The following is a 27,558-nucleotide window of genomic DNA, read 5'->3' as shown; positions in this document are numbered from 1 at the left end:
TAATTAATTTAATATATTTATACGTCAAGTAAAAAGTTTTTAAACAAATATAATATATTCGTCAAGTAAAAATAATATTTTTTGGTAAAAAAAAAACAATTCTTATTTTCCTTTTTTCAAAAAACACATATTTTTAAAAAAAATATTAGCGAGATAAATTGTGTTCTACTAGTTTTATTGATATTGGTATATTAATGAATAATTTAAAAGTTTTTTTAATTCATTTAATATATTTATTAAAAAACATGTAAAAYATYTAAATATTAAAATTAAAAATACAGTGTTTAATAAGAAATAGTAGATGCTATAATAAAATAATTTTGAAAGTACAATGATTTAGTAAGAAAGTCATATCACTATAGTACATGTGGACAGCCTGCATGGACAATGAGGTGGCATGGAAACCTAGTATAATGGGTAAATTTAAATCAAAAGGTTACTCAATGCTATAATGGGTAAATTTTTCAAAGTACAATGTCCTAATAAAAAATAATTTGAAAGTACATTGCTGTAATAAGAAAAACTGAAAGTACAATGCTATAATAAAAAAATTTATAAAAGTAGATTGCTATTTTATGCATTTTGCCCTTTTTTTTATTAACATGAATATTCAACCCGCTATGTGAGTCGACTAATCTTATGACGACCATCTGTTTTCCAGATAACCCGAAGTCACCGCATTTGAACCTCTGTGGGCACAAGATGATTTTTATTCATTATTGGATTTGAATATAGGACCTCCAGGTACTTTTGACATTTTGAGCCAAACTCAAACCAATCAGATACCACTCTTGTGATTAATATTCCCCAACTTTGACTTCATTTTAATAGTAATGTTTTAACTTTTCCATAAAGATAAAGTGAATTGGTGAAAATCGATGGTAGGGATGTAATGGTCAAAATTGGGTTGCAACGATAATTTATGGTATATTTCTAATCCTTTCTCTTAGATTTCCATGTGTATGGTTGAAATCAAGTTGATCGTCATTTTACGTGGTTGTTGTAGACTAGTTTAGGGCATAAGACGACAAATTTTGACCACCATCGTTGTCATCATGGTGAGTCAAAAAAATACCAAATCGTTAAACAATAGCTTAATAATGTGTTTTAAGTGTTTGTGTGTTATGCTAACGTTGGATAAAAACTCACAAACATCAATTTTAGTCAAAATTTTTGGGGAAAATGAGTTGACTTGAGATTTAGCACTGTCAGATAAACCGGGTTCGAGACCATTGTGGACTGAACCAAGGAAGTTGCGTCAACATATATGAATGCGTCGAATCCACAACCTGAGCCAGATAAACCGGGTTCGAGACCATTGTGGACTGAACCAAGGAAGTTGCGTCAACGTATATGAATGCGTCGAATCCAGTTAGGCTTTACAAATATTTCTTGACTCTGAGTCTACACTCTATATTCAGATAATTTTGCTTTATAGCTTTTTTGGTGTAAGCATTTCTATTTAAAAAATGGCAAAATGCATGGAAAAAGTAATATACTTTAACTTGATTTCTATTTCGTGTAACGTACTTTCAAAACTTCCATTTTGATACCTAATATGTAAGCTTTAAACATTGAAACATTAACCGATTACCATGTTGATGTGACGAGTGATAAGATGAAATTGGGTTGAATAACAAATAATAGTGAGTTGGATACCACATCACTCGGCACATCATCATGGTAACCGGGTTAATGCTTCAACTATTTACATGAGTACTTAAATGTTCAAAACTTTACATCTTAGGTATCAAAATAGAGGTTTTGAAAGTACATTGTCAAAAACAAGAATCAAGTCAAAGTACGTTATTTTTTAAAAATTTTATGTAATTTGCCCTTAAAAAATACACTTCAGTATGATCACATTGATGATAACATACCGAAGCCGACATATATTATCCACTAACGTTTATATTAAATTGTACAAGAAATAATATTGCCATCTCATACATCAAGTATATCATAGGTGAATATGATAATCGATCATAGTTGTATTTTAGAATACGTAAAGCTAAAGTCGCTCACGAAAAATGCATCATAAGGCAGACATTGAACATAAGAAGTGCATACTGAATTTTTAAGTAATATGCATCAATAAACAATACTTCATGTATAAAAGATGATTTTTAAAAGTTTTTGTCAAATGYTTTATAATATAGTATAGATTATTATTATTATTATTATTATTATTATTTAAGTGTTGACTTCGTTGAAAAAACTGAAATATTATGTCAAAGACATTTCTTGTTACTATAGTATTTTTAGGTTTTGTTGCATCTGAAAAAAATAAAAAAAATAAGAAGTAACAACATTAATGATGTCTAATATTTAATGTAAAATTATATAATTTTTTATGATTTATTTCTAACTATTATTTTTACCGGGAATCTTATCCGATAAAAATGATGATAAGAATTGAGAATTTTATCTGATAAGTGAGAATGACAACTCTTAAACTCAATGTTGTACATTGTTTTATACAATGTTATATTGACGGAGTATAATCTTACTCAACAAGGTAATTAAGGGGTCATTTACTAAACACTTACCGGTTAAACGCTTATTATATAATTTTATATTATTGATTGAGAATATTACCCGATAAGAGGCATTACAAGAATGAGAACCATACCCAGTAAACGTTTTTCGGGGTTTAAGATGCTTATCAATAATTCATTTTGATATCGAAACAGATAAATGTGGATGATGCGTTTTGCCAGTAAACTATTTATTAAAAGGAAAAATTGCATCAAAATGAAACTAATTTTACCATTATTCCTATTTTAAAGAATCAACTTTCAAAACCTTTCATTTTAGAAAACTAACTTTTTGAAATGGCTTAAAATATATTACAATATCCATGTTTTAGTTTTTTAAAGTTTTTTTGCCACATCATTATTTTAAGGTAACCGGTTAAGTTAATCTCTTAAACGAAGAAAAAAAAAATGAAGGTTTTCCCCTTGAGTTAGGGGCCGTTTATCCAAATACTTACCCGATAAGCTTTTATTGTTAGGAGTCAATACTATAAATTTATAATATATTTTATCAGATAAATTTGTAATGTATTAAAACGGTATAATATGCAACAATTTACTTGGTAAACGCTTATCCAGGTAAGAGTCCTCACCGTCACTTACCGGGTAAGATTCTCTATCCCTCTTATCGTTCTTATCGAGTAAGATTTTCAACCTTTAACATATGCATCGGGTGAAAAAAATTATCCGAACTATATTTATCGAATAAATATTTAATAAATGACCCCATAATTCCAATTCATGAATTTGTCGGATGTTAAAATCAAAACTTAAAAGTTTTTGTGAACTGTAACGTTAGGTTTGGTAGGTCTATTGGCTTATACCCCCATAACTCTACTAAAAGTTTGAAACACTCCACATAGTTTCAAATTCGTACGATTCGTTCATCAACCAGCGTTAAATCTCGATATTGCACCTACCAGAAGTTAGATCGATTTGAACCACTGGAATTTTTATGATTGATGATGATCTGGTAGATAAGACGTCGATACAGGCGGTGGTTGGAGGCGGCGGGATAAAATGAACGTGAGCCACCCGTCAGTGCATCCGGTTGAAGTGGCACCATTACCACCGACTGACGGAGGCGCCCTCGTACCACCGAGAGTGAGGATGAAGATTGTCCAAGGCATGCCTGGGACGATCGGTGGTCTCAGCTTACGTTTTTGTCAATTTGCGTACGCAGTCGTCTCACTCGTTGTCATGGCCACAACAAGCGATTTCCCGTCCGTAACTGCATTCTGGTAATTTACTTGATCCGTTTCGTTGATCAGTGTTCATAGATTTTTTCGATCTGGTTGTTTTATGTCTGTGTGAAATCTATTAATTGGGCGCGTAATCGTTGTTATAATAGTAATGTGTTGCCATCGAACTCCAATAGCATGTTGGAGATCGTTGTCCATGATGTAATTGAATCCGGGGGAATGAAGTCGATCTTGTAAAAGTTAGCCAAGCTAATCCGCAGGATAATGTGATATAGTAAAAATTAGAAACTACGATCTCGTAGTTTTATTGTCGGTGTGAAAACTTATTGATGAAATACATAATCGTTGTTATAGTATGATGTTGCCAATCGCTTAGCTATCGAATTCCAATAGCAAGTTGGAGATCGTATCCTTGATGCAATTAAATCAGGGAGAGTGGAGTTTGATCCCATGGAAGTTAGTCAAGCTAACACACAAGACTCTGTGGCAGAGAGAAAAATGGAAATTACGACCTATTGTTTATGATTGAAGACTAGAGAACCATTAAATATGGACTAAATGAATGACTAAATCTGTGTCACCAGTAGGACAAACTATTCAAATCATCACTTTGAAATTCTAATTAAGAAGGCGACTATGAATGTCATGGAGATGAGATTCCTTGTGCAATAATCAGGTTCAAAGTCTCGAGTAGCACTGCCAAGACAACAATGTGTTCCCTGCCCCTGCAGGGATGGAGCACAGAAGGTTTCGAGAAATCAAGGGAAGGTCAAGGTGAGACAAGTATCATTATGATAGGTATCAAGTGGAAGTGCGTTATGATATATACCACAGTGGTATACTTGAACCTTTTTCCTACATGACCCGGTTGCTAGTGGCTATTGACCAAGCGAAAACACTATAGAACATAAACTTCTGAATTTTTTACCTGTTATTGTGTCTGATTAAGATGGAGAAGAGGTAAATTCAGATTTTTCATGACTCGCAAAAGCTGATGCTAGAGATGGGGGAAGCCTGATTATATATATTGACTATGATGGATAAGATGGAGGCTTTTGATCTAACGGAGTTTGTTACAGTGGAACACTAAACTCTTTAAGACCATGTAACACATACTGGACATGAAGAACATAGCCAGGTAAATGCACTAGAAAGAATGACTCAGAAATTATTATCATTATGAATGCAGGGGAAGGAGACAAAGTGAAAAAAGATTCAACATCAATGATCATGAAACATATGAGCATGTAAGGTTCAGCAGATAGAAGCTATTGCTTTAGATGGGATTCACTCAAGCATTTGGCTCCAAAGTTACTAGGGTCTAAGATAAGTCAAGCTTTGTGAACTTACCAAACACATTGGCATATTAATTATATGTCAGCTAGATACTAGCTTTTTGAAAAGTTGCTATTGAAACGTATTACTTACATGATTGAAAGAACTGCTTGCAGGGTGTGGAAATGGTGAATTGCTACTTATAGAAGGCATACCCCAATTTGGTTGATGTGCATAATAGTCTCTCAAATGGGAAAAAAGAGTAGCTCTTTTAGTTTTACACATGTAATGCCATGAATACTTGAATAGTGTATGGGGGGTAAGAAATGTGTCTTTATAAACCTGTTATACAATACTGTGGGGCAATTTTGTGAAAATTCAGAACTGCGAAAGTTATTAGATATAGGTTCCTTGTCACTTATCCCCTAGCAACATCATCAATCATAGCTTGTTCCACATTCATGAAGTTCGTAACATAATTCTAATTATTATGTGGTCGTCAAAAGCTTTTTACGGCGCTTATAAATAAAGTGATAATTTGAGGTTTAGTAGCAACTAGCAAGATCCAGGAAATTGCAGTTGGAAAGTGGTGGTGAATTTATGTTTACTAATATTTGAGGTCACAATCGAGCATGATTTCTGTTTCTTCAAAGCTTTCCCTTTTTTAAGTGTCTGTTTCAACTTTCAAGTTTAAGAATTTTACTTGTAGCAGTTGATTAGATTACGTCTTACGTGTTCAATCTGTGAGTCTTAGGTGCGAGGCATATAAATTACAGTTAATCACTTATGCATCTGAACTTCAATGCAAAGACAAAGAGTTAATCATGAATAGATAGATGTCTTATCAGGAGACACATTTCCACATACTATAAATTTCCCCAGCATTGAAACTGCTCTCCAGGATTTTTAGCATTTTTTGACGCAGGACCAACCCAATCTGCTAAAAATACAAATTCCAAAGAGGCAAAGATAAACATAGTGGCCAGGCCTTAGAAGACCAGTAACCAAGCGGACCAACACTATCGAATTTGATGAGTACTCTCATAGACAGCAGTCTTGCTGGACATGTTGTGAAGACATATGGACAAGGGATTCCATGCCTTGTATCCTTGATGGGTCAAGATCCTTCAGGAACAAAGACAAAGCAACTGCTCTGGTTTTTGGATGGATAGTCCGGCTGGATTTAGGCAGAAAAATTGAAGAAGAAAGGGGGGTCTCTCTTTTGGATTCTTGAAAGATCAAGGTTACACATACACTTTTCCGGTTTTCTCTCTTTTGGATTTAAATACAAAGTAAAGCATAAGTTTTCCTAAGGCAAGGAGGTAAACTACGGCCATGGTTCACCAGTCCTCTCAGAGTTGTAGGAATTGTCATTCTCAATTTATAGCACATAAAGATAAAAACAAGTGGAGGTTTAGGAATGAGAATCCAAGATGCAACTTGTGACAAAAGGCTTCAGCTACAAGTCGAAGTTTACTTTGTGTCACGGTCACCTAAATCCATCATCAGCGTCTTCCCATTATATGAATATTCTCTGCATTGCTTTCTTTATTTCTCTATGCCTAAATTATGGTAAAAGTAAATTCAGGTATCTTTTTATGCTTGATGCCAGTCAACACTGATGAAAACTTTCAATTGTTTGCCATCCCAGCTACCTTGTTGCTGCTGTTTCCCTGCAGAGTTTGTGGAGCCTATCACTTGCCATTCTCGACATCCATGCCCTTCTGGTGGGACGTTCCTTGCAGAATTATAGAGTTGTCAGTCTCTTTTCCATTGGTGACGGGGTAAGATAACTGCTGCTGGAAATTCTAGTATCAAGGGAGATTGATCATCATTCATGGTTTACCCCTAATCTATATATGCTTCACGTAGATTGGGTGAATTCTTAAAAGTATTAAATTAAGCCTGATTGAAATTGAATAAATGGGCAAAATGAAAATATCACATGTTTAGATGATTTCATCTAGTTCAGGACTAAGCCATAGGAGATATCAGAATGTCAGATTAAGTGTGTGTTTCTGCGTATTTCTATTTTAGTTTATTTTATCTGCTTAGTATAAAAAACAAATTAACAAAAAGGAAAGCACATGATAAACAGATAAAGTCAATATACTGGGCCTGTTAAGTGATATATGTCTTATTCCTTGAAATCTTCTACCACTCCTTTGTATATGAATGTTCTCAAGAAATAACCCTTAGCAAAATTCAAGTGTAGTTAATTACTCTTTCATGATAACATATCCACTCAACCTTTCAAAAAGAACCATAAAAAGAACCACAAGTATATGTTACATCTTAAAAATGTCATCTTAGATGCAACTGGCATTTATTTTGGAGTGTTCTGTAGTATTTCTTGTAGTCTCGTTGCTGGAATCATCAAAATTGCATTCCTAATTCAACACTGGTTTAACTTGAATCTTTGCATATAAAAGTCGTGTGATTATGCTTAAATTTTGTCCATCCAACCAGATTTCTTTGCTGTATACCCTATACGTCTAGATGCTTAGTCAAAGTGGTGTGATTATTCTCTCTTTCACCATTCATATGTTGACGCCATTGCCTATGAGATAATTTTGTCAATTTAGTATTGAATCTTCAAAGTTTGTTTATTTTTATGGCTGGTCATCGTTTATTAGTATTTATCCTACTCGTAAGTGCTACTACAGCAACACATAACTAGGGATCATGCCCATCTATTGGGGGGAAAGCTTATATTTGAGTTTGATCTCGTTTGCCATATATTCGTTGGACAAGTAGCACAAGTTTTATCAGACCACGTATTTATTGATAAGAGCGAAATTTTGTAGTTGTGATGGATTAACTTGTAGCTCACGCTCAAGACATAAATCTTCATAAAAAACTGTTCTACTCGTTGCTGGTTTGGGGGGGGGGGGGTTAGAGGACAGGCCTGCTTACATCCCAATTCCCACCCCTCCCAACAGGGCCATTATTCCAATCTTTTTGGAGGCCTTGTTACACATTTAGCAATACTATAGATTGATCGAGCAAGTAACAAGTAAAACAAAATATAGAATTTCATACCATATTAATATTGTAAGTCTTACAAATTAAAACAACAAAAATGTCTGAAAATGACAAAGTAACATATGAAACTCACTTAAATAAATATTATAAGTCTTACAAATTACAAATTAAAACAACAAAAATATCTGAAAATGACAAAGTAATATATGAAACTCACTTAAATAAATCATTCTTCGAAAGCGGGAATTGGGAATCGCCAAATGGGTTAACGAGTAATAGTTTAAAACATTACAGTTATGCTAAAGGTTAAAAGATATATAATTTGGTAAAGGCTAAAACATGTTTAATTGGATCCACAAAAAATCAGATTGGAACACTCTCAGTCATAGCCCCAGACCCTACTTTCAAGTCGGATATAATGGCTTAGTTTGGTTTAATGGATTATAATTCTAAGTTTGCAACCCCCACCCCCCTTCCTTCGTTAAATTGAGCAAATTAGCATAACATGTTCAACATATTCTTCGCTATGATTTAAGCTTCCGTCTTCTCTCTGCAGGTCACATCTACTCTGACATTTGCCGCCGCGTGTGCATCTGCTGGTATTACGGTTCTTATAGGTAACGATCTTGGTCTATGTGCTCAAAATCACTGCAAACAGTTTGAGACTGCTACTGCTATGGCTTTCCTTAGCTGGTTTACGGCACTACCCTCGTTCCTTCTCAACTTCTGGTCATTGTCGTCCCGTTAAAGCGAGAGTTATGCCAAACAGATGGTGAAATAAACCATCGGTTTAGTGCCCTTCTTGTGTAGCGTGTCTTTCTTTAGGGTATTTCCTAGAGGTCGTGCTCTTGTGGCTTATGTTGGTTCTAGGAGAACATAAAACCGCATGTGTGTCGTGGAGTGGTTGATGTATATATGCGTGTTTAGTTTTGTGGATTCGTTGTTGGTCAGTCGGTCTCCTAATGCAGCTGTAGAAAGTTTGTGTTGCAAGTTGGTGATGGTTGTTTTGGGTGTGTTTTAAAGGTTCAAATGCAACTATGGGATGTATGTGTTGCGATTCCTGTCTTTTTTAATATTTGTTACCGAACGAAGTCTCGTGCATTCTTTTGTTACACTTATGCCATGTGGGAGTGTAAATTATTACTCTCACTGTCCCAAAAAAGACGCAGTTATAAACCTAGTGAAAATTTTAAAACTTTTTAGCCACCAATTTTTTTTTTCCAGAAAATAGCTAAGAAACCGCAAGTTAGTGTTGCAAAACATTTTTCCTTGTGATTTTTAACATTTGACGCATCTGGATGAAAAACGGGCTGACTGCAAAAATAAATTGAGATACTGCAGCTTGTGGGACCGCAAGGACATATGTCGACGCATAAAAAGCAAGCCAAAGTCATACCTTGCAGCATCGCAAGAAAAAATTGTTTTGTGGCTTTGACTTATGGTTTCGTGAAAAAAAAGTTTAGAAGTGGCTAAAAAGTATGCACATGGTTTTTTATAATTATAACTTGACAATTTTACCTTAATAATCCCTCCATCCAATGATCTAAAAGACGTGAGGCATGACGTAGCGGTGAGGTCAAGCCTTAAGCCTTAAGCCTTACGAGTTATGGCAAAGACAACGTTTTTCAAGACGTGGCTTAAGGTGGCATATGTATACATTGTGTTTGTTATAGAAGAATTTGAATTGTATGGAGTTATAATTATCGAGCTTATAAGAAAATGACATCAGGAGTGTAAAACAGGATTAAATCTTTCGAGTCTCTATTGACTACTTTCTTCACTTTTCGTGTACAAGAATAAGAATAAAGATACCTATTTAGGGTTTAGTTTTTATGTTTTCCTTGTAATGTTTATTTAAGTATTAGGTGTCGTACATAATTGTCATTCATTTCCCAAGTTATATGTTTAAAGAAAGTAAAAAGAATCATGCCTCAACGTGTTGTAGACTTGTAGTTCCCCATAACACGCCATAACGTGTTACAACACGGAAGCCAACATTAAGTGGAGCAATCAGGGGTTCATGTGTTGGGTGTCATAACGAGTTATTTAGAACCATGTCTCCACCCCAAAATAAGTGTACACAACAGAATTGACACATGGTTTTAGACATGCATGCTCATTACATCTTTTAGTTAATTAAATTACGAATTTACTCTTAATTAATTCATCTATCTTATCAACAATTAAATATTTATTCATTTATTAAGAGTATATATGGAAATCCAATTGTTTTTTTTTTTTGAAACAAACATTTATTTTAAGACAAAGATAAATAGAAACATGAATTATTATTTTGCAACAAAGGAAATAATAGATGGAGTACTAAAATTTTTCCATCCCAAAATTAAGGGTATAATCAGAAAGTTAACACTTTTAAAATTAAACATTTATTTTAAAACAAAATAAAATATAAATATAAACATTTATTTTAGAAAAAATAATAATATAGAAAATGACACATTCCTGTATTCTCTTGTTGCCAGCCACATGGTGTTCTACCCTTGTTCACCGCCTGTTTTTTTAACAATAAACAACCTCATACAACCATACCCAAATTACCAAACACTTGCATCGTGAGTCATACACGCAGTGAAAAGAAACCATAACAACATTATGAGATTTTAACAAAAACGGTAAACCGGGTATTTCAATAATTTTATCTCATAGAAAACGATGAAATTGACATTAAAGTTGAACTACAACTCCGAAAGTGAAGCCTTCATGCATTCACATGAACAACCGAATTCTCTTGCATATCACATGTCAATGAAAAAAAGATTTCGTACAGTCTCGTAGTCTTGACTCTAGGAGAGATTTCATAAGGTAAGTGAGAAGAGTAGAAACCAATATGGTTTAGTAATACATAGGAGTTCATTTAACACGTCCCTTGGTTAATTGCTTGCTATATACACATTTTTTTTATAGCAAAATCAGGTCAAATTATGTATAAAAAATGTAAAAAGTAATTCATGATATTGGTATGTGTGAGAAAAAAAAGTAATAGATAGAGATGCATTTAACAATATATAAGAGTGAATTTAAGGCAACCCATACTTAAGCCCTAAGAGGTAATTCAATCAATATGTTTTATTGATTTGACATAAATTTGTATTAAAAATGATGATAATAACTTTTTAATAAGTAATTAAGTTTGGTAGTAAATTGTCATAAAATCTCGACATGACATAGATATATATATATATATATATATATATATATATTTAAGAAACCGTGTAAACTAATTTCGACAAATAGGAAAATTCTATTTTTTTTTCTAATTAAATTTAATCAATAAGGGTATTTCGATCATTTACAATATTTTCTATTAAATATGAAAATTATTAATAAATCTTAATTAAGGAAACGTAATAAAGAAATTTTTTATAAATTGTAACATTTAAATATTTAATTATATTATAATATTAAAAATTTGAACTTAATATATTGTGTTGTGATTGAATATACTGGTGAATCTTGAAGATTGTAAGGCATAATGGAATGAATTCATCAAATCATGATTGAAATAAAAAAATTAATGTACATGAAACAAGTTTCATGAAGGTGAAACTGGTTCATGTTGTAATTGAACAATGAGTAGTGAACTGGTTTCATGGTGAACCCCGTTTCATTGATGGTGTAGTTGATCCATTTAGTAGGTGAAATGGAAAATGAAACGGGTGCATAATGTATTTGGTTCGTCATGAAATAATTGCATGATGAAACGGGTACATGATGAATCTGCTCCAGAATCTTGAAGATTGTAATCCGCTCCAGAATCTTGAAGATTGTAAGGCTTAAATGAATGAATTCATCAAATCATGAGTGAAATAAGAAAATTAATTTACATGAAACAGGTTTCATGAAGGTGAAACTGGTTCATGACGTAATTGAACAATTAGTAGTGAAACGGGTGCAAAATGTATTTGGTTCGTCATGAAATAATTGCATGATGAGACGGGTACATGATGAATCTGCTCCAGAATCTTGAAGATTGTAATCTGCTCAAGAATATTGATGATTGTAAGGCTTAAATGAATGAATTCATCAAATCAAGAGTGAAATAAGAAAATTAATTTACATGAAACAAGTTTCATGAAGGTGAAACTGGTTCATGGGATATTAGAGAATATGTATTTTGTTTACAATTTTGCCCTTATTGCTGATATAAAAATAAAATTTTAATATATATATTTTTTAATTTCCTAAAATAAACTAAACTAATCTTGACCATCGATCAAGAAAATGGATGGATGAGATATGTTTACACGGTTTACACAAATGGAGGCGGTTTTCACTTTTCATTTGATCGCTCATCTTTCTCTCTCTCTCTCTATATATATATATCTATAAAAATATGCAAAATTTATTTATTAAAATAGATTTGTATTCCACTAAAAAAAATAATAGATATCACTCTCATAACACATGCCAAACTTGTTCTAAAACGATTACTATAACTACACAATATACTAGGGTTCCTTCATCCAAAACTTATTGGTCATTCACAACTTACCCGATAAGATTTTAGTTCATTAAAAAGTACCGTATATAACAATTTATCTGATAAAAGCTTACTGTGTAAAAGCAATTACTCTCACTTACCGGATAAGATTTTTGATCCTTGTCGTGTACATCAAATAAGATAAAATGACCCGGTTGTACAACTTATTGAAGTGGTAAAAGCTTACTGGTTATACACTTATACAACTTATTCAATTAGTAAACAAGTCCCTTAAACTTGCATTTTATATCAAAAACAAATCCACCCATAAGTAATACTTCACCAAAAACATATAGAAATTACAATTGTTCAAAGTTGTAATCATATTTAAACATATCACACTAAACTGAACATCTTTTATTAGTATCGAATTCAACGACTCGAAGTTACAACCAAAAATCTAATGAACAACTATTGACCAACAATTACACACGTCAAATGAAGAGAGAATTTGAAACCGAAAAAACAAACAAGTTTACATATATAAATGTCGAGGCTACCAGGTACAAGTAGGAGATGCAGCATCTGTTATTTTTCTCTTTTTTTCTATGACGAAAACTTTTGAGTGAATATTATTTCTGGAAAAACAAAAAGGAAATGGAAAAACACATCACCATGAAAAAGGGCTTGCTCCCAACAAGAATATTTCGTTTTCGACATCTTTCACCCACTGGCACACTCGATTGCATATCCGTATTGCCACACCCTACCAACCAAAAATCTTCTTCAGTCACATTTTTATACGATTAAAATAAACAATGTATATTATTTTCCAAAAGAGCCATTTTAGAAGCAGAGGCAGAGCCCGCTTTGGCCTAGAGTCCGTCCTCACTAGCCAACGGCCCACCCTCGCTTGCAAAATTTTGTTTTTTAAGGTAAGACCCAATTTTTGTTTGGATTTTTTAATTTTTTTCATGACCCGTCCTTGGAAGTTATCCAAGACCCAACCAAAGACTGAGCTTTTCCTTCCATGAATTTTGCAATGAATATAAGATCATATATATATATATATATATATACACACACACATATATATATATATATATATATATACACATATGAGGTTTATTTTACAAACCATGTAATTCTAACAAACCACATAAACCAATCTTAGCCGTCTATCTAGTCTAATCAATATCTGATTTTATTTGTTTCCTAATTCAAAACCATGATCAATAATGATTAAACTCATCATCTTCCATATATATCTCAATCATAATTAATGAATCAAAATCATTTTCTATAAATATCTCAAATGTTTTATAATATAAACATTGATTATGGTTTTTACGCATTACATGGTTTGTAAAATAAACCCCCTCTCTCTCTCTCTCTCTCTCTCTATATATATATATATATATATATATATATATATATATATTGTTTTATCAAAGAGGAACACCCTTGACAAAATTCTTGGCTCAACGATGAGAAGACATGGGAGGTTCCAACATATATTAAGGATGAATAGATGGTCCAAGTCTAACCAATGTGAGACTCCAACATGGCCCCCTCCAACGGAGGCAAGATGGGCACAAACCGTGTCAGAGGAGGCAAGACAAGGCCTAGAGATAGTCCCAAAGTGTTGAATCCCTAAAGTGATAGATCTTGAATCTTATGTGGAATCCCAATACATAATGAGGAGATAAGTTTCAAATCTAGTCGATGTGGGACTCCAACACAGAATTAACGACTGAAACTTATTCCAATATGAAAACACGAAACCGGCCCATAGATGGATGATACAACACCATTTTACCATTTTAGTTATTTACAGCAATCTTTTAATTTTTTTTTATAACTGTGGGCACCATCTGCCACCTGTAGGGCTGGTATTGGTTCCATTAGTAAGCTGTTAGGGTAATCTAGAAACTTCTTAGGTGGGTTAGATATAAGGCCATGTCTTCATTGATGTAAGGGGTTTTTAATATGAATGTGAAGCACATCAGAGCTGTTCTCTGTGGTTTAGTTGTGTTCTCAAATGCAATCAAAAGAGATTTTGCATCTGCAAAAAGGTCCTTCCCCGTTGAATACCATCAGACATCCGTGTAAAGACAACATATTTTTCTCTATGGCGCTCTATTCTAACGATGTCATGTTACCCAAGCAAAAGAAAATTCAGGAAATCCAATAGCTAAAAACCTACAACTAAATTTTCATATATATATATATATATAGAGAGAGAGAGAGAGAGAAAAAAAGAGGGCCCATTTAAGGGAGAACTGATTAGTTTATGGTAACCGTGAGATACAATGTGAACCACTCATTTGAGATATTTAAATATATTTCTTAAATAAGCTAAAAAGGTAATATAGTAATTCTATTTTTGACAATTAATCAAAATATTTAATTAAATTTTTTAGAAGGAAAAATTTAATTAAAATCAGTTACCTAGTAGATCAATTACCTAATATACATCGTATTTTAATGATGTTTGTGAATCAAAGTGTATCATAGTGATAACATTCACAATGTGGCACGTGTATCACAATGTATTTTCTTTGTTTTATGAAAAATATCATAGTGTGCATTTTCGTTATTTTCATTGTTTTACAAAGAATATCACATTGTCCATGTTGTATGTATATATGGGTATCAACAGTGAATATCGTTTCTAGGTATCACATTGTGTATCTTGTGCTCACATAAGGTTCATCGGAATAAGCTTCGCCGAATAAGATTCGCCCAAGGGAGGAAAGAGGAAATATGAGAGATGATATTTATAAAATCCCTAAAATTCCCTAAATTAATATTTTAAGTTAAAGTTACCAAAATTATTAATTTCCTAATTTAACCTTTTATTTGTGGTTGAGATTGTATCTCACGGTTACCACAAACAAAACAGTTCTCATTTGATTAGACATATATACATATATAAACAATGCGTAGGGATTAGTGGCTTAGGAGATCCACATTGTTTTAAGGGTGTGGGTGTGGGTGTGGGTGTAACAGAACTTAACAGTTAATCTAACCTTGTCTGCAAGTGGATCAAAAGCTGCATAAAGCTCAAAATCCTGAGTAACCCAGCACAGTAAAACTGCAAGAGAAATAGAATCACTGTAATTTAAACCCATTACCATGAATTAGAGACAAGTGTGTGAGCACGACAATGAAGATTCAAAGTTGGGATAAATCATCATTTCGTGCATCTGTAGTAGGATGCTCGGAAACTACTTCCGTAACACCCCATAGCCCAAAGCAACAGACTAACCCAACAACTTTACAAAAAGGCGCGCAAGACGCGTCTCCGCAGTTACGAAATAACCCATAGCGTTTCTATAAGGCGTGGCTCACGCCATGGCGCCTTGAGGCACGCCGTAAGACGTGATCTTTTTTTCAAATTTTTCTTATTTTTTATTTTTTTATCTTCTGTTTTTACACTTTTTACTTTAGATACACTTTTATAGATTTAACTAATCACATTACTCACGGTTTCACAAATTCATAAATGTTACAGACTCACGGTTAAAATGAAGTTGTAAAATTACCTTTCTAAGTTCTATTTTAAATATTTAATCAAAAACCTATTTTTATAATAATAATCTATATGATTTTTCTACTTCTAATATGAATATACATTTTTTTAATATTATTATCTGATTAGATAATATATAGAAAACATATATCTATATGTATGACATACAAATTTGCCGCCTTATGTCACACCTTGAAAAAGGCCGCAGCCTAGCCATGGCGTGTAAGGCTTGAGGCTTGACCTCGCCGGCACGCCATGCCTTGCCTTACTCCTTTTTGAACCTTTGAGCTATTATAAAAAGCTCAGAAATCTAATTTCTTATCCATGTGGGACGGGTTGTTACAAAATTTGATCGTAAAGGATGTTTTCTTATTTAGTTGCGTCGTGCTTTATCCAATATTCATCAAGAAATTATACCTTCCATTGAAGTTAGAAAAATATTAAAGCCGGTATAAAAAATCCTAGCAGCTGAAGATTAGAATATTTTACCATAGTTTTCATCCCTTCTGAACTGAGTTTTATGGGGCCCGACCTCTTTATCATGCATGGAAGCATAAAGTTTCTGGTATGCCCTATACAATCTGCAAAAAAACCCGATTGTTACTCTTAACATATGCAGCAATAAGCAACATTGCACTCAAACTGAAAGACATCATCAAAGTAATGCCGGATTTAGCACATAAACCTTTTCTGCTGAGGTGGACTGCTGACTGGAGATGCAAACTCAGAAGATACATACTGATCCAGATAAATGCTGCGATAAATAAAGTGCCAAAGTCCAGCAGGACCACCTATACCTACAAACGTTTCGTGTAGTCTCTCCTGAGAATCGGTTGCTAGTCTTCGCTGATTTAAATGGAATAAAGACCCGGAACGAGCAGTTGGGTCAACAGGCACATCCTCAATACGCATGCTGCCTTCCAACAATGATCTTTGAACTTCACTAAGAACATTTGACTTTGAAAGGACAGTTTCAATACGTATCCTGTGAAAAATAGTTCAAGTGTCTTGAAGAAAACAGTGCATGCAGAAATGTAAAAATATAAACGAAAATCCCAACATAAAACCAGAGTCCCACGTGATTCCAGTCACTTGACTTCTTTCATGGAGAACGGAAATATACATTTCAAAAATAACATGGAAACCACAATTTTGACATTAAAAGAACAAACGAAAAAGTACCGGCATTCTTTAAGATGGAAAAAGGCTTGTGAACTTGTAGTGAGCAATATCAAGTATGTTTCAACCTGCAAGATACATACTAATGCACTTCATCTCCCATATAACACAACTGACAATTTAATAACGCAAAGCATTCTAAAAAGGAACAATATTTTCAGCTTATGATGGGGTACAAACAGTAACAACATCCAGTTTTCTAAGCTTTTAACGAGTGTCATAGAGCTATAATTCACTCACGTCAAGATATTGAACATAAGCATATAGAAATGCCATGGGGTTGTATCTCGGCAAACATATTGGCGAGAAAGATTCAGACGTCCTGCACCAAAACGTATAGATCTATGTTAGTGCCATGTCAATCTCGGATAACTAAATTCCATTGTTCATTCTATGACATAAACTAGATAGAAAGAAACATAATCTAGGGATTATTGTTGTTCAATTATAACAAATATGTAAAAAAGAAACACCAAAAAATTATTGCTTGTAACATAGACCTTTTCCATAAAAATTATCACTACAAAGCTATATAATGAAATACAACACTTGCCTAAAAGATTCAGATGACATGACAAAGTTAGCAAGCAGCAGCATATCATCGGGATGAAGTGATGCTTTCTGCAAGCCTACCAGACTGACAACCTGCATTTAGCTCTAAGAATGATATATCACAAACAGAACAAAGAAAGATACATATTTTCTAAAAAAGACTGCCAAGGCAGGAAGGGGGTTGGGAGGTAAAGGAGTCGATGTAAAAGCTAGCCGTTGTAAAGACCTTATCTTTGCACATCAATATTGCAAAAAGGACACCTGAATCAGCAACATCTTGCAAAATTGCACCAGCAGCTTGCCTTGTAGCATAAGCAAGAGGAAGACAAGTATATGCATGAAGAAAAGTAGCGGGGTTCCTGTTTCAAAAGTCGGCACAAGATCAATTAAAATCCTGGTTGTGGGGATTGGACACAAGTACGTTCATGAAATGATTACATGTTCTATTTTAAGCAATAACTACTCACATGCAACAAACGATAGTCGATGAGATCTAATCGTGTCTAAACTAGATTAAACATTTAGCATGAACCAACTTCCCGGACTTGCTTTTCCATTTGACCAAATAAACTAAGAAATAAGAATCTTGTTTTCAGATACAAAATTACTCAAAATAATATAAGTTTTTTTGATTCCATAACCATTAAGTTTAACCCTGGCCCAAGGAGGCAAGTATTCATGGAAAGGCATACCGTGTGCCAGTGAGCCAAAAGCAAGTTTCAGAGGAAACATTTGTATTATAAAAGTCTCATAAATCACATCTAGAGAGACCGTAGACGATTGTAACATGGTAACAACTGCTGGACAAGCCTAAGGGTGACAAAGGCCTTAAACAGTCAAGGTCATCTGTAGGCAGCATTGCTTATGAGTTGTGAGTAAACCGAACAAAAAGAAAACAGATTTTGGTTAAATCTTTTTGAGTAAATATATAAGACTTCGTTTAATACAAATTGGAGATCACAAACATTTAGCATGATTTGCAGCTTTATCAAACTAAACTACGTTTAGTTTAGCACTCTTCAACACTATTCAGGCCTACCAAAGAACTAGGCATACAATCCAAACCAGGTGGGAAATTTAAAAACCTCAAACAAAGCAAAAATAGATCACCTATGACCCTGGGAGGTAGAGAACAGAAGCAACTCAAAGACCAACAGACTTGAACTTCAGCACCAAATTCTTTATGTTTTTACCAAATGTTTGTCAAATATTCTATTAAGATTATCATCTGTAATGAAACCTACTTGGTAAACAAAAGCAGGAGAAATGATGAAAGAAGTTAGAAGATCTACAACTCGAATGTCTAAATAAATGTGGTTAAAATCAAATTATTGCACTAAAAATGATACTACAGTGATGCTAATAGGATTCAATGGAGAAATAATACTGAGATAAGCATTAAGGCAGGCTAGATAAAATTGCTTGTAGATTGTCTAGTGTCTAAGAAGATGAGAAGCCCATTTCAGAAACAAATTGGTAACCTTCAAAAATTGTCTAAAAGGCCCAATCATTTGAAACATTAGAACCATTCATATTATGCTAGGGTGACCATGCTCTGCATGGTAACTTGTTAAGAGGCTGCACAAAGTAATCTCAAATTAAAAACGAAATAATACATTGCAGTATGGGACCAACACAATGATGAAATATCCTGCAAAAAGAAGAGAGCAGGGAAGATATTCGAGTATATGTATGTCATGCATATAAGCAAACATATATGCTTCGCTCAAATTAGTCTCCAACACAATTGTCCACTTTGAGTGTCATACAAACTCTATATTGACAAGAGCCGTTGATGCCCTTAAATTGATAAAAAAAAAACCAGCTCAAAAGAGAAAACAAACCAGCTGAAAGCGCGAATGATAGAAGAAAAGACAGCTTCTGTTCCTCCAAGCAAAGGTGTCATGTCAAATTTTGGATTCTTCTCAAAACATCTATCTAGGGACCTCGTAAGAATAAGTATCATCTGCAGTCATATCAATGGTATAATAATTAACCCACATAATCCAATATTGACATATTCGATTACACTAAAAACATAAGTAAGACCAAGTATATACAAACATTTCAGACACCAATGGGTGGTAAAATAAACCATTACCTGACCATAAAGTAGTTCCAGTTGCCCACGTAGGGACTCATAAGGCTCTTCTGTACAGCTTATGCAAACTAAATAAATCGGTCCTTTAACAAGAAAAACCACCTGTAAAGCATAGCCATCAGCAAGCTTATGCCAATGTCTTTTTGTAAAAAAATGCTGGCATAAGCTAGTAGATTAAATAGAAGGGTCCTTTTTTATTCCTCATGGTTCACATGAAGCCACGACTACGTACACATTACCAAACGTTGCAAGGGGAACATACCATATCTCCTGTACAGCTACATATCAAGTTTTCTAAAAGAATCGTCAGATGACCAGGTCATTTAGGACAGAATGATCCACTGGCCAAGACAGTCGATAAATAATTATGATATTTATGCATGATTATCAGAATCTAATTAACTGAACACTATCGTATTAAGCGACAGGATCCCATTGACATCAAAGTAAGTCAATTCGACATCTAGTTATCACAGAAAACAGGCACACAAAGTGCAAACTGCCAACTAGAGTATCGGGCAACTTCCATGTTGAAATATTGTTCCCAAAGCTGCAAGGAAAGAAAAGGCGACTTGAAACCACTACTGACCTGGTGTTTTCCTGCCCTAACCAATTTTACACGATCTCCCCTGAAAGATATCAATAAAGCAAATTATTGATAACTCCTTCATCTTCAAAAGAAAAAATAGTAAAAGAATAAGCGTGTAACAAGGAGGAGTACATGTAGTTGCATAGCTAATAGAAAGGTAATATATTTACCCATTTTCCACAAAGGAAATGATGGCTTGCAGAGTTGCTGAAAATCCTGCTAGTTTGTGTTCATCTCCGTATCTGAAAGTCAATTCAGAAGTCCTCAAAGGTCACAAATAAATCTTCATTGATATGTTTGTAGGATAGATAGAGATAAAATGAAATCCATTCCAACGTAACAAATAAAGTGTTGTAAAAATTGTACAATTCACTCTATAATCCATATAATTCGAATCATTAAAGCAAACAATACCAACTCATAAACGAATTAGAAATCTTGTTGAAATTGCTTTCCTATCAGTGATTTTGTTTCTTTAAAACTGTCATAAATAAGTACTTTACCCAAGATTTTAACCCAATTTGTGTTCATCAATGGTTTTTGTCATGTGTATAATAGCTGCATCTCTGGCAAGGGTTCCCATCGGCTCTTCTCATCCTAGCAGTTGATAAAGTCAACAGATTCCATTCCATTATTCTATTCACCACTTCGCGCTTCTTTTATTCTCTTCATACTCTTGATGAGACCTCTTCCAGTCATTTACAATTGCAACTCTGGAAGGGTCTTTTCATTTTTCTGTATACTCTATTTCTGGCTCACCTCTGGGTACTCTCTTTCCTCTTCAGATTTAAATGTATTATTTTTTTCTCAAACAAGCAAATTTTCATTGGCTGTTTTAATAATTTAAGACAATATTGGTTATTTAAACAAGATCAAGTATAAGTTTATGTTATCATTATAAGAATATTATGAACACTTGTCAGATAGAAATAGTTAACAAGCAAAGACTTCAAAATGAACAAGGTGCGACTTCAAGAGTAACTCGGGGGAAGCGCCCATGCGTTTGAGCCACAGAATCTAGTTATTTTAAGAAACTATCAGTCTCACATAAAAATAAACATTTATTATGTGTATATACAAATATACAATTCCCTCTACAATAGTCTGAAAAATTACTGAAGTGAATCCATGATTCACAATTCACTAAAATGGGAATCTGATGCATGCCATGGATCATGGTCTGACCACTATTTATGTATCTTTTATAGAATAATCATATAACCCAAAAACATGATGAAATGATGCATCATAGACATTAGATATGTTCTTTACAGAAAGTTATATGTCCCAAGGTGAAAATACATATCATAGGTATTAACAGCTGCATACCTTGAATATATTGGTTTTCCAGAGTGACTCAAAATAAAGAAATGTTTCTTCCTTCTCCTCCAAGAGATAGAAGCATCATCCTGCACTTATCCATCATCAGTTGAAATTTACAAACAGCAATTTCTTACAGGCAGTCATCAATATTTCTTGTTAAAAGAGATGAACACATGCAATTTAAAAATCAAGAAAAATGTAAGTTCCGCAGATGACTGCAACATGCCAGAAAGTCATGGAAATAAGCAAAACCATCTCAATGCCTTCCCCAAGTGATCAACGGAAAAGGTTTGTAAAGCCCTAAAAGGAAAATTCTTAGAATCAAATTCTCAGGCAAGAAGTTCATGGCTGGCTCACACAAAGAAAGTGACTGTTAGAAAAAATGAATATGTTGTAAGGATTCCATAATGTCATTATCCAACCAAGAAGCTCAAAGGAAATAGAAAAGAAGAAGGGCAGCATTCATCGTTACATCATCGTTAAACATCTATAAATGTAGACCCTTCAAGAACTTCAATGTATGTATAATGAGAGGAAACCATTCAAAGAACAGCGAAAACATATCTTATCCTTTGTTAAAAAAAGGAAATAAAGCAGACATATAAGAGACAGAGAGTGTGTACATTAATGAACCTCCCATCCACCCCGTATTACCCTAATTATCTGCACTTCATTATAACGCTTATACCAGAACTACAGTACTGTAAAACTATTACTTGCAACTTACAAACCACACTAAGGGTAGAACCCTAACAAATTGTTCCAAGTCCTTAAACAACCCTGAAGCTTTACATATGCCCGTTTAAAACTCCCCTGAGCTTTTCTATTCCGTGGAACTATTAGAGCTATTACTTGGCTCTGAAAGTCCTCACTAATAATTCAAAGGTTTATCTACAATAGTTACCAAAAAACAGGCACTGAGATGCTAGTTACAACTACGAAACTGCGCAATAAAACTATGAGCACCTCAAGAGCATGTTTAGGATTATGGGAATCAATTGCATAATGGAGGCAAACCCATATGGAAGTTCAGTGTTTATATGCCCATAATTTGGTTACCCAGGGAGGAGTCACATTAATGATGCTCTACCATCCATACCCTAGTTAAAGCACACACACTATACGCAACCCTACAAGTCATTTGTCTGACAACCAGTTGCACCAGCATACAGTGTTGAAATTTTTCAGGAGCATCTTGACCTAAAGACTTATTTTTCATAAGTTAAAAGGTAAACTTTGTGTCATTTTTTCCACCCAATAATGCATAAATGTGAACTCCACCATACTATCAGTCCGTACTTGATCCGACTTCCACATATAAGAATGATGCTGCAGCAACTTCACAAAAAGATCATGTGTCCCCTAACTAAAGCCCATGGTAACCTAAACTTCATGCTCCAGGTTACCCCTCTTTATAGCAACCACTAAACATCTTGCATCATAGAATTTCCCACGCAATTAATGAGAAAATCACATACAACACTATATTGGTATGAAATGTACACATCCGTCAAGATCAAAACAAAGGTCTCGTTTGGTAATAATTATGTTTTGTTTTTTTATTACAAATTTTGGTAATGTAAAGAATGATGCTAGGCAAATAGCAAGACTCTCTTTTTCAGGAAATAAGATAAAACTTCAAAAAACATAACTTGTATTTACAGGGGTTTGATCCTCGACCGTATTAAGTCACATAGAATTTCCAACTGTGACCTTGCTTCGTACACCTGCTTACAATCAAAATCAACTTTGCAATAACCTAAAATAAAACCCTTGATAAACCACGCCAAAAACATGCGATGCGTCTTCTGTTATTGAGTTCTCTGTTCATCCAAAACAAGCATTGTCCAACAAGCGACGTTTTTACTGACAATCTAACAATTCGATGATTGCTATATGCCAATCTGAAGTAAAAAAGTTCAACTTTTGAAGGTGAAAGGACGATGGTACAGAAAATGATAGAAACAGCAACTGTAAATTCGAATAACAATCCAATTTAAAGCCACGTAGCTCCTCTTTCATTAGATTTTCGATGACAAGTAATCAAATTCTAAAATCGAGGAAAATTCTGCATGCCTAGAATAATCACCTCATCAGCATGACGTTTACCACGAATCCATTGTGTTTGAGAAGAATCCAACGAAACCATGCCATCGTCACCCATAGAAGAACCGTTGTCCCTAAGTTCCCGTATAGCATCAGTTCCAGAAGCACTAGTAACACTGCCGCTACTACCTCTCTCACCGGCATAGCCACTGCTACTAGGGCTTGACGGTGCCCCATCCACTTCCGCTTCCAATTCCACCTCCAAATTGTTCCTCCACAACCCCAACGCCCTTGACGAACTACTTTCACCAATCGAACTCCTCTGCATCCCGCTTGCACTTTCCCTCAACGATCCATCATCGACCTCCGAGACGACGGGTTCGTGATCATAATCAGTAGACGGTGCTGTTCTTTCGTCAATTGAAGTCTTCAATGCAATCGAAGACAATTGATTCTCTATGGCGTCTAGAGAATTATCTATCGAATTGATGTTGACGTCAACATTAGGTTTTTGGCCGGCTGATTCCTCTTCTTCGTCGGAGGATGGTGATGAGGAACTTGAATCGGACGTCATTGTCGATGCTGCTTCACAAATGGAGAATTAAGGTGTGAAATTTATGGTTAGAAATCGATGATTAGGGTTTTGAGTTCAGAGATGGGGAAAGATATCTGTGAGTGTATGGTCGGTCTCCTAGTCGTGTTGTTCTTCCCTCTGCAGAAACCTCGGTTATGAACAACAGGTCGATAAGTCCGACAAATATGGGCCGGGTTTATAAGGCCCATATTTAATAGGCCCAATGTACTACTTAAGGCCCATATATCTCTCAAATGGTTACAAAATTGATTTGTTTGTTTAAAATTTTAATCTAGATTTAATTACATTTTCCGTCCATTTTTTTTAGGTGTCCGGGCCAACTTACGCGTATCTCGACTAAGGGGGTGTTTGGGATTGCTTATAAAAACAATGTATTGACTTATTACGGTATGGCACCGGTAACAAGCACTTTTGAGTATTTGAATAAACAACTTATACCGGTGTCAAACCGGTAATAAGGAGTTTTTGAAGAAGTTAAACCCTTCTGACTTATAATAAGTTGATGAGTGCTTTTATAGAAAAGCATAAGTTGTTTCAAATAAACAATCATAAACACCCCCTAATTCTGGGGGCCCTGGAGAACAGTCAGAAAAATTCTCAGTGGTCTTACAATGCTTAAACTGATGACCTCTGAGGAGAATCCTAAAGCCCAAGACATTTGATATTGTGGTTTTTGTCTCTCGATTTTATTTACCATAAATCTTTTTCAATTGCTTGTATTTTGTTACTCGTGTATCTTATCACTGTTGATTTATCTCATTCTTGGACAGGTAAAAGTTGGATTTTTTTATTGTTTTTTAACAGGAATTGCTAAATACCAAAAGTACAGAATCCCGTTTTTTATAATGAGTTGGAGTAGGCATTATTGATGGAGATGAAGCAATAAATTGAAGGTTGTTGGGACTAATGTTATGAGCTTTTGGAATACGATAATTTACGTTACAGCCATTAAATGCACGCATGTGCATCTTTCTTTATTCTTTGCATTTTTTTGGTATTCGTACATCCCACTGACAACCATTGTGTTTCGGTCGTTAAATGTCGTCATGTACCCCTCACATGAGGGCATTTTAGTCTTTTTGTTCCTCTCTTTTTTTGTTCATCTTCTTCCTACACCCACTTCCTTCTAAACACTTAAATACATTATACGGAATTCACATAAAGACATGATAGTAGCTGCCAAATACATAATGTAAAGGCAACAGGTGTAATCATATGTCATCTTGAAAAGTCTTGAAATACATAAACATGTAACTTAAAAGCTAACCCGTCCCATACCCGGTCAAGTTACAACTGATCCATGTATAAACATCTAAGCAAAAGATAAAAATTAAGATGAGAACATACAAGTCTCTAAGTGTGTTCTTTGTTCTTATCCAACCTCGAACTACATGGACCTGAGATGCAAACTATGATCAGCTTATAAAGCTCAGCGACTTCATGGTTTGCATGAGTGAAATCATATTTTGTCACTCATATCAAACATGCATACTTTGTATAGAATAACATGCATTTTTTCTGAAAACATCCCACACTAAAATAAACGAGACCTCATAACTGTCTTATCGATTAAGGACTAATAAGTTGAAAGCATCCCTTGGTTGTGTACGGCTTATCTGTAGCTAGTAACCCATTACGGGGTCATGATCTCATGTCACAGGCATTCCCTAATATGTAAGGCTCACACAAAGCTAGTCACCCATTCTGGGGTCGTGCCTCCCCTAAAGTATGACAAACCAAACTGACATCCCATACTCCAAAACCGTGTATCGGTTATACAATTAAAACCAACTAAAAACATAAGCATGCTAAAATATGTTTAAAAAACGAAAAACAATTAGCATTTATGCTCCACAAAGCACCATATACATGTAAACATATAACCGATGTCATGTATTAAAACCAATATCAAGCATAACATTCTCCCTCACAAAATAATAGCATGATAAAATAATTTTGTACATATGTATGCATCCCATCGTAACACCTAACTGCGGAGATCGATTTACTGATAACTTCTGATGGAAGACCTACACATTTCATACCACAATATCTAATCAATGACTTAGTTTCTGCAAAAGTCAATTATGATCAATCCGACCCGACCTAAAGTCAAACTCCATATATGAGCATCCCAATATGCCTCAAGTAACTCCATTTGACTCCATCATCAAAATCCACATGGGACAAATGTATCAAAAGTCAACCCTTGGTCAATCGGCCAACCTCGACTAACTTTGGTCAATCGGTCAACCCCGGCTAACTTTAGTCAATCCCAAAGTCTAAAACTCGATGGCCTACTAAAAAATCAAAATAAACATTTCACGATCTCATAAGTTCATCTCTCTAAATTAAAACATCCAAATAGTTATTTAACTCAAATACGACACTTAATCTAATAATAAAAACCATCTAAATAATTAAATGATTTATTATAGAACACCTCTACTTAGGAAATATATAATTTATATAAATCCTCTAAAACCAAAGTGCTCCATAATAACTCACATTATTATGACACTTTAGATCTTAATTTTAAATAACCTAAGGGGGGTGTTTGGGATTGTTTATTTAAAACAACTAATTTTTTTTTACAAAATCACTTATCAACTTATTACAAGTCAGAAGGGTTTAACTTATGTAAAAACTTCTTACAATCGGTTTGACATCAGTATAAGTTGTTTATCCAAACACCAAAAAATGTTTATTACCGGTGTCACACCGGAATAAGTCAATAAATTGTTTTTATAAGCAATCACAAACACCCCTAAATAAATGATTTATTGTAATAACTCCTTTTAAAATAGATAATTGAAATACCGAACTCCCAAGTGTATAATATCTTAAAGCTGTTTGAAATGTCGGTTACTTAATCGTAGAGTCTTATTGTTAATTTCGTGAAGATAAATAATTGAAACCAGATAAAATATGCATTTTATAAGTCCAAAGATATTTATAAAATATTCAAAAAATATTGTGAGAAATTAAATTTCGAGAACTTTCAAAGGATTTAATGTAATTTATTGAGATTTAAATAATTAATAAAAATATTTATAAAATTTCCGTACACTTAAATAATAAAAGAAGCATGTGATCCAATTGGTTAAGCCATGATTTCGCTGAATGAGTGGTCTCAAAACCAAAACAGCACCAGCAGTCATGGCTGCATTTTGAGAAGTTTTAGGGGGGTGTAGGGGGGGG

General features: G+C 34.1%; 2 protein-coding genes across 2 annotated transcripts; one reads left to right on the top strand and one right to left on the bottom strand.

Moving 5' to 3' along the window:
• Positions 1–3,326: 3,326 nt before the first annotated feature.
• Positions 3,327–9,087, top strand: LOC112520250 (CASP-like protein 5A2). Its single transcript, XM_025128548.1, has 3 exons — positions 3,327–3,775; positions 6,663–6,795; positions 8,553–9,087. The coding sequence occupies exons 1-3, from the start codon at positions 3,555–3,557 to the stop codon at positions 8,742–8,744; spliced, it is 546 nt and encodes a 181-aa protein (XP_024984316.1). The 5' UTR covers positions 3,327–3,554; the 3' UTR covers positions 8,745–9,087.
• Positions 9,088–12,815: 3,728 nt separating this feature from the next.
• On the bottom strand, positions 12,816–24,462 carry LOC112519136 (vacuolar fusion protein MON1 homolog). Its single transcript, XM_025127122.1, has 14 exons — positions 23,806–24,462; positions 21,723–21,802; positions 20,564–20,635; positions 20,394–20,433; positions 19,805–19,906; positions 19,548–19,669; positions 17,930–18,062; positions 17,705–17,796; positions 17,392–17,473; positions 17,155–17,219; positions 16,658–16,957; positions 16,462–16,553; positions 15,470–15,534; positions 12,816–13,203 (listed from the first exon to the last, which is right to left on the bottom strand). The coding sequence occupies exons 1-14, from the start codon at positions 24,334–24,336 to the stop codon at positions 13,108–13,110; spliced, it is 1,872 nt and encodes a 623-aa protein (XP_024982890.1). The 5' UTR covers positions 24,337–24,462; the 3' UTR covers positions 12,816–13,107.
• Positions 24,463–27,558: the final 3,096 nt, after the last annotated feature.

The sequence above is a fragment of the Cynara cardunculus genome (genome assembly GCF_001531365.2).
Source record: "Cynara cardunculus var. scolymus isolate 2C chromosome LG 10, CcrdV1, whole genome shotgun sequence".
Taxonomy (NCBI): domain Eukaryota; kingdom Viridiplantae; phylum Streptophyta; class Magnoliopsida; order Asterales; family Asteraceae; genus Cynara; species Cynara cardunculus.
Note: the sequence above shows the minus strand (reverse complement) of the source record. Positions and strands in the feature narration are given on the sequence as shown.